Source organism: Bolinopsis microptera, chromosome 4 (genome assembly GCF_026151205.1).
Source record: "Bolinopsis microptera isolate Bmic1 chromosome 4, MBARI_Bmic_1.0, whole genome shotgun sequence".
NCBI lineage: Eukaryota > Metazoa > Ctenophora > Tentaculata > Lobata > Bolinopsidae > Bolinopsis > Bolinopsis microptera.
This window is the reverse complement of record NC_087075.1, coordinates 2814823-2827948: the sequence shown is the minus strand read 5'-3', so window position 1 is coordinate 2827948 and position 13126 is coordinate 2814823. Positions and strand designations below refer to the sequence as shown.

General features: G+C 40.5%; 1 protein-coding gene across 2 annotated transcripts; it reads left to right on the top strand.

The window, feature by feature from the left end:
• Positions 1 to 10075: 10075 nt before the first annotated feature.
• On the top strand, positions 10076 to 12989 carry LOC134814417 (natterin-3-like). Of its 2 annotated transcripts, none has more exons than XR_010160162.1 (8): positions 10076 to 10159; positions 10355 to 10490; positions 10718 to 10833; positions 11204 to 11314; positions 11800 to 11999; positions 12201 to 12347; positions 12547 to 12693; positions 12832 to 12989. XR_010160162.1 is itself a non-coding variant. In XM_063822528.1 (8 exons), the coding sequence occupies exons 5-8, from the start codon at positions 11876 to 11878 to the stop codon at positions 12837 to 12839; spliced, it is 426 nt and encodes a 141-aa protein (XP_063678598.1). In that variant the 5' UTR covers positions 10082 to 10159; positions 10355 to 10490; positions 10718 to 10833; positions 11204 to 11314; positions 11800 to 11875; the 3' UTR covers positions 12840 to 12989. The 2 variants fall into 2 exon arrangements, 1 of the variants encoding a protein (XP_063678598.1); XM_063822528.1 differs by having other exon boundaries at positions 10082 to 10159.
• The last annotated feature ends 137 nt before the right edge of the window (positions 12990 to 13126 follow it).

Sequence of the window (13126 nt, the reverse complement as noted above, 5' to 3'; positions counted from 1 at the left end):
TCCAAAAGCCGCGCACCATCAAATATGGCACCTAGGCGAAACTCACTGATCATTCCAAAAAAGTATAACAAATTTGGTACTGTGAAAATTCTCACAGTCTCTAGAAAACAATGGTACAAAAATTTTGAAAATCCGAGCAAGTTTATTTTTATCGTGCACCCCCTATTAGTACTTATAATTATAATAACTACAATACAACCTAGCTAGCTTGCTAATCTCTAGCTCGAAAAAAAGGGCCGCGCATAAGGTTAGCATTACTTGATTAAGTTCAAAATTAGGGTCAGGGTTCGACGAGTCCGTTAGTTCAAAAGAGTAAAAATACCTGGCGGAGACCCCAAGCTAACGCTAACGTCAGCGTCAGCGTTAGCGTTAGCGTTAGCGTTCGTTTTAGCGTTAGCGTTAGCGTCAGCGTTAGCGTTAGCTTTAGCGTTAGCTTTAGCGTTAGCTTTAGCGTAAGCTTTAGCGTTAGCTTTAGCGTTAGCGTTAGCTTTAGCGTTAGCTTTAGCGTTAGCTTTAGTGTTAGCTTTAGCGTTAGCTTTAGCGTTAGCGTTATCGATAGCGTCATCGATAGCGACAGCGTCGACGTTAATGCTGACGGTAACGCTGATGTTACCTGGGGACCTCAGGCTATCAGTATCATGTTCATAACGGCGGAATGACAGGCTGAGCGCGGCCCAGTAACGCTGACGCTGACGCTGCCGGTAACGCTTACGTTAACTCTAACGTTGACGCTGACGCTAACGCTAATGCTAACGCTATAACGCTGACACTGACGCTAACGCATCACGTAACTTTCTCCCCAATATCTCGCCAGAAGAGCATTTTAACCCTTCGGCTATAAATATGTCATGGGGGGTGATTCAGAATCAGCGTCTGAAAATACATCGATGTTGACGGTCATTCTTGCCAGCACTGTGATTTTGCCTCAGACTAATGCTAACGATAACGCTGACACTAACGATAACACTGACACTAACGCTAACGCTAGCGCTAACGCTAGCGCTAACGCTAACGCTAACGCTAACACTGTCGGAAACAATGACGCTAATGCTAACGCTGACGCTAACGCTGACGCTAACGCTGACGCTAACGCTGACGCTAACGCTGACGCTAACGCTGACGCTAACGCTGACGCTAACGCTGATGCTGACGCTAACGCTGACGCTAACGCTGACGCTAACGCTGACGCTAACGCTGACGCTAACGCTGACGCTAACGCTGACGCTAACGCTGAAGCTAACGCTGACGCTAACGCTGACGCTAACGCTGACGCTAACGCTGACGCTAACGCTGACGCTAACGCTGACGCGAACGCTGACGCTGACGCTGACGCTGACGCTGACGCTGACGCTGACGCTGACGCTGACGCTGACGCTGACGCTGACGCTAACGCTGACGCTGACGCTGACGCTAACGCTGACGCTAACGCTGACGCTAACGCTGACGCTGACGCTAACACTGACGCTAACGCTAAAGCTAACGCTAAAGCTAACGCTAAAGCTAACGCTAAAGCTAACGCTAAAGCTAACGCTAAAGCTAACGCTAAAGCTAACGCTAAAGCTAACGCTAAAGCTAACGCTAAAGCTAACGCTAAAGCTAACGCTGACGCTAACGCTGACGCTAACGCTGACGCTAACGCTGACGCTAACGCTGACGCTAACGCTGACGCTAACGCTGACGCTAACGCTGAAGCTAACGCTGACGCTAACGCTAAAGCTAAAGCTAAAGCTAAAGCTAAAGCTAAAGCTAAAGCTAAAGCTAAAGCTAAAGCTAACACTATAAACGCTAACACTATAAACGCTAACGCTATAAACGCTAACGCTATAAACGCTAACGCTATAAACGCTAACGCTATAAACGCTAACGCTATAAACGCTAACGCTATAAACGCTAACGCTATAAACGCTAACGCTATAAACGCTAACGCTATAAACGCTAACGCTATAAACGCTAACGCTATAAACGCTAACGCTATAAACGCTAACGCTATAAACGCTAACGCTATAAACGCTAACGCTATAAACGCTAACGCTATAAACGCTAACGCTATAAACGCTAACGCTATAAACGCTAACGCTATAAACGCTAACGCTATAAACGCTAACGCTATAAACGCTAACGCTATAAACGCTAACGCTATAAACGCTAACGCTATAAACGCTAACGCTATAAACGCTAACGCTATAAACGCTAACGCTATAAACGCCAACGCTATAAAGGCTAACGCTATAAACGCTAACGCTATAAACGCTAACGCTATAAACGCTAACGCTATAAACGCTAACGCTATAAACGCTAACGCTATAAAGGCTAACGCTATAAAGGCTAACGCTATAAAGGCTAACGCTATAAAGGCTAACGCTATAAACGCTAACGCTATAAACGCTAACGCTATAAACGCTAACGCTATAAACGCTAACGCTATAAACGCTAACGCTATAAACGCTAACGCTATAAACGCTAACGCTATAAACGCTAACGCTATAAACGCTAACGCTATAAACGCTATTGCTATAAACGCTATTGCTATAAACGCTAACGCTGACGCTAACGCTGACACACGCTGACGCTAACGCTGACACACGCTGACGCTAACGCTGACGCTAACGCTGACGCTGACGCTGACGCTGACGCTGACGCTGACGCTGACGCTGACGCTGACGCTGACGCTGACGCTGACGCTGACGCTGACGCTGACGCTGACGCTGACGCTGACGCTAACGCTGACGCTGACGCTGACGCTAACGCTGACGCTGACGCTGACGCTAACGCTAACGCTGACGCTGACGCTGACGCTAACGCTGACGGTGACGCTGACGGTGACGCTGACGCTGACGCTGACGCTGACGCTGACGCTGACGCTGACGCTGACGCTGACGCTGACGCTGACGCTGACGCTGACGCTGACGCTGACGCTGACGCTGACGCTGACGCTGACGCTGACGCTGACGCTGACGCTGACGCTAACGCTGACGCTAACGCTGACGCTAACGCTGACGCTGACGCTGACGCTGACGCTGACGCTGACGCTGACGCTGACGCTGACGCTGACGCTGACGCTAATGCTGCGATGCCAAGAATAGAGCAAACAAAGGATCAGGATACGATGGGACTCAATCTAGAACAAAAGGAGGTTACACATGTCAGAATTGGAAATCAAATGAAGTCCACAAATCAAAAATTAAGAAAGCCAGCGCTTGCTTGCGCTAGTTATCGAACTGTTTTCTGCGATAGTTTGAGGCCTTGGCCATCGCAAACTATCGGGTTCGACAATGTCGCATAGCCAGCGACAACCAGCGATGGATAGCGATAACTAGCGCTAGATAGCGACAACTAGCGCTGGATGGCGACAACTAGCGCTGGTTGTCGCGTTTACACCATCGCAAAAGAACCGAGTACAGTTATATTTAAACTTTTTTTAAAAGTTTGACAATTGACATGCACCGAAGTTCGATAGTGGTGGTTTCTAGTGATCTCCAGTTGTCGAACTAGAGTACGTGTCCAACAGCTAAACAGTAGATCACGTGTATCGTTGCTAGTTTCCTGATAATTCAAAGTGTGTAAACTTTGATTTTGAATTATCCTCATGTATGGAAACTCATGGAAATTTACGGAAACTTATGTATGGAAAATAGCAGAATGGCTGATGCTGGGGCTAGTTTAGCTCGTGATACATGAGCTCAATTGAACTAGAGTATTCGATGCAATATTATGTATTATAACTCTACAATTAACTTTACATCAATGAGATTCCAAAATATTGTCATTGTGGTTTTTTTGCGATAGTCAAAACACGACAACTAGCGCTGGATGGCGACAACTAGCGCTATATCCACTCCGTTATCCAGCGCTAGTTGTCGCCATCCAGCGCTAGTTGTCGCTATCCAGCGCTATAGTTGTCGATATCCAGCGCTGGATAACGCTGGCTATGCGACCATGTCGCACCCGACAGTTTGCGATGGCCAGCGCAACTGGCCATCGCAGAAAACAGTTCGATAACTAGCGCTGGATAGCGACAACTAGCGCTGGATATTTTTTAATATCCGATTTTCTCAGATCCTCGCGACAGATCGCGATTATTTCCCATTCTCCGCGACAAATCGCGATTATCTCAGATCCTCCCGACAGATCGCGATTATTTCAGTTCTCCGCGACAAATTTGTGCATTCTCCTCTAAATCTTCAGGCTAAAACTTCTAAAGATAATCTCTAGAATTATAGTTAAGGCTAGCAGTTCAATTTTTCAGTCTATAAAACACATGAAAAGCAGTGTGCTCCATACCCCTTAGTCTCTAGCTTAGTTATCAAAACACGTGATTCGATCACGTGATGTTATCTCATTGTAAACAGGGTTTATTTGTTTGATTACGTGTAGTATGGTAAAGTATTAACATAAGTTAATTCTACTTACGTGACCTGCTAACGTGACCTAGCTAACCTGCTAACGTGACCTAGCTAATACTTCGCCCGAAGGCTGTAAGCTTTGTGTGTGTTCTGTATATATTAGTCTCGTACAACTATTAATACTAGCCTATTTTCCTGCCATAATGCTAGCAACAATATGCCGCAACCTCTAAGTAGCCACCTCGTACACACAAACCAACTAGCAAGTCATTACCCGAAAAACCAGTCTACCCCTAATTCATAATTCTATTCGTGCAAATGATTTGATTTACAGCAATTCGAACAAACATATAAAATGGGCCGAAATGTATAAATGCTAAAAAGCGTGGGTCAGTGAAACAAGTACAAAGGACAACTTTCAGAACAGGAGTTTTTTGGCCGCCCAAAGTCTCAATAATATCACCTCCACCTAGTAATAAAATTATGAAATGTGAAAAGTGTGAAACAATCAAATAATAATGTATGTATACAATATAATTGTCTCTCAAATACAGATAACGTCCGTAAACTCTTAAAATACTTCTTCAAGTACATATTATACTGATCGGTGTCCGAGAAACATGAATTACGTCATCATGGTGTCTTCTTAACCCGGCTACAGACCTTCCCGTTACGGATGTAGTGGTCGAGATGAGTCTGTTTAGCCCTCTTCTTCTTCAGGTCAGTTACCACTTACCACGTTCTTCCTTGCTGCACGCTCTTCACTGGATCTATCAGGACAGATCCATACATCTTTGTGTGCCTCAGCTATCCTCAGTCTCCCTGTTTTCATCAGAATCTGATGAACTGCTGTTGAGCTTGGGACGGTGATCTTAACTGGTCGGATAGCCGTGATACCTGGCCAGTGGCCTCTTACAGCCGACTCTAGTCGCTTCGAAATGAGGTTTCTCCCCGATCTCCTCCAATACTGCGGTTATCAGAGCTGGAAGCTGTTCTTCATCCTCGTCTATCAGTCCAAACATTATCAGATTCTTGCTCCTGTCTTCCTCTGCAGCCACAGTCTTCATTACATTCTTCAGAATTTTACTGTTGCAGACCGCGCCACTTGTGCTGTTCTTTTGTACAGCTGCACTGTAGCTCTTAATCCATGACTCCACCGTTGTTTGTACTGTCTCTTCAACTGACGTCTTAAACAACTGTAGTTGTTCGTCCTTCTGCACTAGCAACTGGTCCTGTAACCTGACCATCTTTTCCTTGTCTGCTAGTGCTTCCGTCTTGAGGCACTCAACGATTTCCATCATAACGCTCATCTGCCTACTCTGCCGTCGTACGAGGTCTGCTGCTTGCAGTAACCCAGTTTGCCATATACCTTTTATAGATAGACGGAGACATGAATATTTTTGTCCATATTTCCACGAATTTCGATGTTGTCTAATTTCAGTTCTCTTGCCATTGAAGTGAACCATCTATCAGCACAGCCCTCTAAATCTTCCTTTTCTTCATAGTTGAAATCCTTGAGTTTCTTAGCTGAGATTGGGTCAAATTTAAATCATCCTCCGTGGTGTACATTGTATAGTTTAATGTACAAGTATACACACGCAAAGGCTAACTACGCGGTAGCAGCAAACTGTACTTATCGCTAAGTTACAAAAGATAAGAGAGCTCGATAATAGCAACGTAAGCTACACACACTACACACAGTGTGTATCTTTCGCTGCGATTTTCGCCACGATTTTGGCTAGCTTGGCTTGCCGCGGCGCCGCGATTTTTTAATGTTTTAGGAAGTAAGGACTTTTAGTTCGGACATTATTTAGTGATATTTTAGTGTAGTAGTTTTAATTAGTAGTTAGTTTATAGTAGGAATCGCGTCGGGTACAGTGAGAGGTTAGTGAGAGAGGTTAGTTGAGTGCATTATATTATTACTAGTGTTAATTTACTAACACAAACTATTTCAGTTTACTTTATTATAATTCTATGTTTTATTTTGTAATAACATCCCCATTCTAAGTGTTTTAGTTTTATATAAATAGGTTATAACAGCCGTACTAGTGTTCATTCACATTATGAGTCTATAAATTCAACTGCCTCGTTTTAAGCCATATACTATTGTGAATTATCGAACCTTCCACAAATCTGAATTAGTCTACAGCGAGGCCACATACGGTTAAGGAAGGACAATAGGCGGCGCCTCTGGTCTCTCCCTCCGTCTGACAACGATTGAATCGGTCACGTTCATATAGTGCTGTGGTCAGCGCCTCGTGAAGAAGAGTCTGTTTAGAGCTCATCACTACCCAGTAAACACTCAGTTGTCAGGACACAACGGCCAACGTTTATTTTGCGGCAGTGCAGCCTGAATTTTTTGGGAAACTTGTTTCCGAGATAGCAGTTGACCAACAAACTAGAACCCTTGACCAAGCGTTTTAGGTATGAGGGATCCCGGACCCCAACCACCCACTGATGATTGCTGTATGGGTATAGCCATGCTCATGTTTGGTCCCTTTTTGGTCCAATTATGCCAAATCACCTCAACATGCCAAAACTACTTGATAATATCGTCGTGGTTTTTTCAATTTATTATCATTATAATGGCCATTAAGTTTTAAAAATTACTTTTTTGTGTGACATTCGCCCTTCCAAAATGGCGCCAATGTCACACAAAAAAGTAATTTTTAAACTTTAATGGCCATACTAATATGGCAAATGTCGAACATTCGCCATATGTTTCCAGCATACTGCATGTAGATAGAGTACGTTATAATATGTGACATTCGACCACTATTATCGAACGCCCAATGTATAACATTCGGCATTTATTGAAATCTCGAAAATAACATTCGCCCTTATTATTATTTGAAAATCTAAACTAAGCACGATAGAGCTTCAAACTGTTTGGGATGTTATAGACCTCTATTATACCTATGTTTTAAGCCATAGTGAAATTTGACATTCGCCCTTTAAAAAAAACCACGACGATATGTAATATAGCTCAATTCAATATTTCAATCAAAGCGGCACGATTGCTGTCAACACTTTTATTATCATTTTAAGAAAATATATTCAGTAATCATCACAATGTAGTATCAAGAACATGAATCGAAGTTCTAATATAAGGAGTTGTGTACCATCCTGAACATCAAAGACTATTAAATATACTAATAAATAACAGAAATTTAGAAACTTACGATAAACTTCAATTTCGAATATTACATACATTTTGTGTAAATTGAAAGTTAGAATCTCGTACACTGAAATTCGGAAACGAAATTGTAGGATGTATAAAATGATTTGCAACATATAATACAGGGTGGCCCAAAAGTAACTGCCCACACGCAACCCTTTAATAACTCACGTAATTCTTGTTAAAACCCATATCTATAAAATTATAGATATGGGTCAAACTTAGATTTTCTGGAAGTTTCGTCAAATTTAATTAATTACAGTGGGTGTGGCACGCCACTCCCTCTTTTTCACTATTGTCACCATAAAGTGAGAACGCTTTCAGCTAGGAACTTTAAAGTTTCTAGACACATTTGGTTTGATAATTGAAGTGCTTTCCCAAAATTTCAAGTTGGTTGTTTACAATTTAACCGAGTTATGACCCTTTTAAGATACTAGCAGGAACCCGTCTAACCCTAAAATGGTGTCAAGACTCAAGAGACTAAAACAATTATTACCTATTTAATTCGCGTTTTTGACGCCACTTGGGGTACCAAATTTTGGGCTCTAAAACTCCTATTTATTGGCCAATTTTTTATTTTTTCATGCTGATTTGGAGGCCATTAAAGCATTTGACCCAGTCAAAAAAGTTTCAGTTGTATATCTTTGACGGTTTTTGCAGAAATTCGCGTTAAAGTTGATGCCATGGTGTCAGTAAAATGGCACAGATAAATATATATATATCGTCTCGCTTTATATATAGTAAGATTGCAGAAACGTGATCTCGGCACTTAATCAGTGATTACGTCACCCAATCAGTAATCTCATCGGGAGCTATTCGCTAGCCAGCAACAATGAGCCTCATCAGGCGGTAACGAGCATGTTGGTGGATGACGATCTGATCACTTTGAGTGAATACTGATAGTGACGTTCCTTAAAACCGAAGAATTTGCGTTATAGCGCTTCGGTTGCTGTCCTATATGCAGTCTCCAACTAATCAGGGCATTGATTGAATGAAGATATCACTGATTATCATTAAGTAGGCAGTGCGCCATCGACCGTAAGACGCGCGCGCTGACCATTGAATGGTTTTTTAGCTCTTATTTCGGCCAGCACATTAATTCGGAAACAATTAAAAAGTTATAATACTTCTCATATAACAATTTTGTTGAAATTTGGTCAGCGTACGTAAACACTTATGTTCTACTGAACCTAAATTAGTTTGAGCAATTTCGATGGTCAGAATTTGAGTTATCAACGAATTTATACCTATTTTGTCAGTTTTAGACCTCTTAATCAAGGCCAATCTCTCACATTTAAATTAGGTCCGGTAGTTAAGTATGATTGGAAGGTTCTGACAAATTTTCAGCATGATTCATGTTCAGGAACCGAAGATATGATAAAATAATACGACAAAAATCAACGAATTTGGTCAAATTACGCAAGTTTTACACCTAATTTTGCTCCAAAAGCCGCGCGCCATCAAATATGGCACCTAGGCGAAAATCACTGATCATTCCAAAAAAGTATGACAAATTTGGTACTGTGAAAATTCTCACAGTCTATAGAAAACAATGGTACAAAAATTTTGAAAATCCGAGCAAGTTTATTTTTATCGTGCACCCCCTACATTAAGTGCTAGATCACGTATCTGCAACATCTTAAAAAGTTAAAAGGGTCATAACTCGGTTAAATTGTGAACAACCAACTTGAAATTTTGGGAAAGCACTTCAATTATCAAACCAAATGTGTCTAGAAACTTGGAAGTTCCTAGCTGAAAGCGTTCTTACTTTATGGTGACAATAGTGGAAAAAAGGGAAGGGCGTGCCACACCCACTGTAATTAATTAAATTTGACGAAACTTGACCAACAAACTAGGACCGGTGACCGAACTTTTGAGGGGGTACCGGACCCCAACAGCCAAACGGTGCCCGCGGGGCAGCCACACCCATATTTGGTCCAAATTAGGCCCAATTTAGCCAAATACCCTGAACATGCCCACAACCATGCTTTTGGATGCTCTACTTGTAGCTACTAGTCTCCTGAACACACATATTAAGTTTTATCAAAATTGGATAAAAATTGGCCGAGTTATGGGATAAAAACCATATGCCCATATTTGGGCATACGCACCAAATTTGATCGATTTTGGTCCATAAATTGGTCAAATATTAATAGTTTTGAATGAAACCAACTTTATATGGAAGGTAAGCCTATACTACACATTCTTTATGATTATCAGCCAATATCTAACTGTGGATTCTGTGTTCAAATAATCGCAAAAAATGAACAAAATCGCCCATATCTCAGTTCGCGATATTTGCAAAATTGACTTCGCTCAAAACAATAGAACTCACATGAAATTTACAGAATCAACGTAGAATTGTCTCATGACCTCAACTTTAAGTTTTGGGACAGAATTTTGAGTTAGGCCTTTAAAAAAATTTCGCAATGCGAAATTCAGAATTTGGCCAATTACAATAGTAATATGATCTGCCACACTGTTACCCATGATTTAATATATTGATTCACATACCGCTGTGATTCTTAATGCCAACAAACTAAAGATTTATATTAAAACCAACCACTGAGTTCAGAAAGCAAGACAATGTCAATGTTTTTCTTGGTAACCTTACTCTCGATCATTTCATTGTTATCTGGTAAGTTTCAATTGTAAACGAATCAAGCGATGATTCTATGGAGGTTCATCGCAACTTGAATTTTCCGATAATGCATGCTACTGACAATTAATCTGGATCAATCATTCCTGTCAATTAAATAGCCAAGCTTTTTAAAAGGAGGTCTTTATACTACTACTATTAACTCTCATAATATGACAAATCGACGTGTTTCAGCTCGGGAATGTTGGGATGCCAAGGATAGAGCAAACAAAGGATCAGGATACGATGGGACTCAATCTAGAACAAGATTAGGTTACACATGTCAGAATTGGAAATCAAATGAAGTCCACAAATCAAAAATTAAGAAAACGTAAGTACATAATATAATTACACGTTTTAACTTTGTGAGTGAACTCAATGACTCAATTTTTGTACATGTTGAGAAGTGTTTGTCGTCTCGATCTCCACAATTATAACTTAAGTGTGAGATACTAGGGACAGGTGTATTGTGGAACCGTCACAATTGTCCATTGTTTTTGTGATTTTCGAAAGACACGTTATCAAGTATTTCATCTTCTCATCAATCTCTGACTGCAGGTATGGTATCGGAGATAACAACTATTGTCGAAATCCAGAGAGGAAGTACAGCGATGTTTGGTGCTATACAACAAACCCCAATAAGAGATATGACTGGTGTGACGTACCCACTTGTTGTGAGTTGACTTTTATACAATGCAGAATACTAATAGCACGTTGTGGTGCTTTATGATACGTCATGATACGATTAGATAACATTAACGCACAAACTTAATTCGTTTATAATTTTGGTTCTGATCGGTAAAGGAAGCAGGTTTCCACTTTTAGTATACTTATGTACATATTATGATGTATAGATTAAATACTTATTGTATATAATACGAAATATTTGATATTATATTCCTCGTGACTTTCTTTATAAATCACGCAAACTATAAGTTCTATTGATTTTGCGGGGCTTAACTTGACTGTTAGTAAAATAAGTATAAGCTAGGTAACTGAAATAAGTTAATTTTATTAATTAACCATTAAAAACTCTATTTTTAGCGACAGAATCTTGCGACTGTACCAAAGTCAATGAAGAGGACTTCAAGCTACCGACATCAAGTACGATATTGATAATGGCATCGTTTCCGCAGCTCGGCCTGATGTTGTTCTGTAAGTTATGCATGATCCAATATACAATTACAAAATACAAAGTAAGGAAATTGAATTTATGTTGTTGTTAAACTTTCTATCGTTTTTAAATTTCGGATCAGTTCACAAGCTCTGATTATTTGGATTCATGAAATAGTTATGAACGATTGGTAATTATAAATTGAGTGGCTCAGTGGCTCAGTCGGTTAATCAGCCTGTCTATTGGCCTGCAGGTTGCGAGTCCTAATCCCAGTTGGGCCAAAATCTCAAAAACTGAAGGGCAGCCATCACTCACCAAACCATGGTGTAAATGGTAGTGGCTTTCATTAGACTTAGAGCTGCGAAAATAACACGAGTGTATACGCCTGGGGTTGCGTCCCGACTATACTGCAGGGAAATCTGTACCGAAAGGACCGTAGCCGAAATGCAATTAGACAGGGAAATCGGCTCCCCGACTGCGGTCGACCAAATTATTATTATTATTATAAATTGAGTAAAATATTCAGCGAAAAGGACCTGAGAAATGGAGGCAGCACAGATTTGACAGTCCTGTATGTGCGAACTGTTGAGGTTTCTGAAACGATGGAGTTCTCTCGTACTACGGGTGCTTCAGTCACACTCGGCACATCATTCGAGATTGGAGTTCCTGGGATAGCATCTGGTTCGATTTCATCTGAGATAAGTGCATCTATGGAGTTCAGTGCAGGTATAAACAAGCTATTATTGTTAATTTTCAAAATGCTTTAAATTCAGTTTTAGCGTATATTTATAGTTATACATATAAATAGTAAATATGTAATTATATATTTGCTTAATTATTTGTTAAAATTCCTGAAAATCGTTCAATCTTCATTTTCTTAAACGCCATTTTCAGCGGTTCTGATCCTCTGAACTAGAAATTTTACAGGGGAGTCAAGTACTGTTACAAAGACGGTGAGCGTGGAGTTACCTTGCACCGCCCCACCCAACAAGAAGGCCGTGTGTAAAGCGGTGATGATAAAGGACAGTGTTGAAGTTCCTTACGTGATGACTTGGTCACACAAAAGACTGAACAGTAAGTTTAAGCAAAATTAAATAATGGCAGAATCGAAACTGAGGACATGGAGCTTTTAAATAAATTCCAAATGTATGAATAGAGAAATCTTTAATGACGCTAATTCTTAACCTACCAAATCTAAGTAGGTACACAAACAGTTTTTTGTTTTCCACCGCACCTAATTTAAGTACAGTTAGTTTAAGATCTTTCTCCTCAGGCTGCACTTGCAAAGAGGAGGGTGTGTTTAAAGAGGTGGTGGGGAATAGATATGATATAGAGCAACATGAGTGGGACTACGAACAACCAAATATTGTCCAAGCCAAGCGTGAGGCCGAAATCTCCGGGGGATTCGAAAATTACAAACGTAAGTTGGCATTATTTTCAACTTGCACTAAAAATAAAATCATAGCATAAGTCGTGGTGAAATTGATATGAGCATCGTACAAAATTTGTGCAATTTATAAGTTGTTGTGGAAGTAGCAGTAATAAGAAAATATTTCAGGTGAATAATAAAAGTACGGATGACTGGAGCGTTTAAGGACAAGGAATCATGTAGATTAGAAGATTACATTATATATTATTTTTAACTCAAACACAAATGTGCAATATTGGATATCTTTAAAATTTAATTTCATGTTTGATTAATTATTCATTCCTTGAGACACGTTGTTTGAATTCAGCAAATTTATTCTGTGACTTATCCATATTCTATGACTAATGTGTGACCAATATGTGAGGATGTTTGCACATCTTTAAACGATGAAACACGATTAATATGATCAATTACAATAGTAATA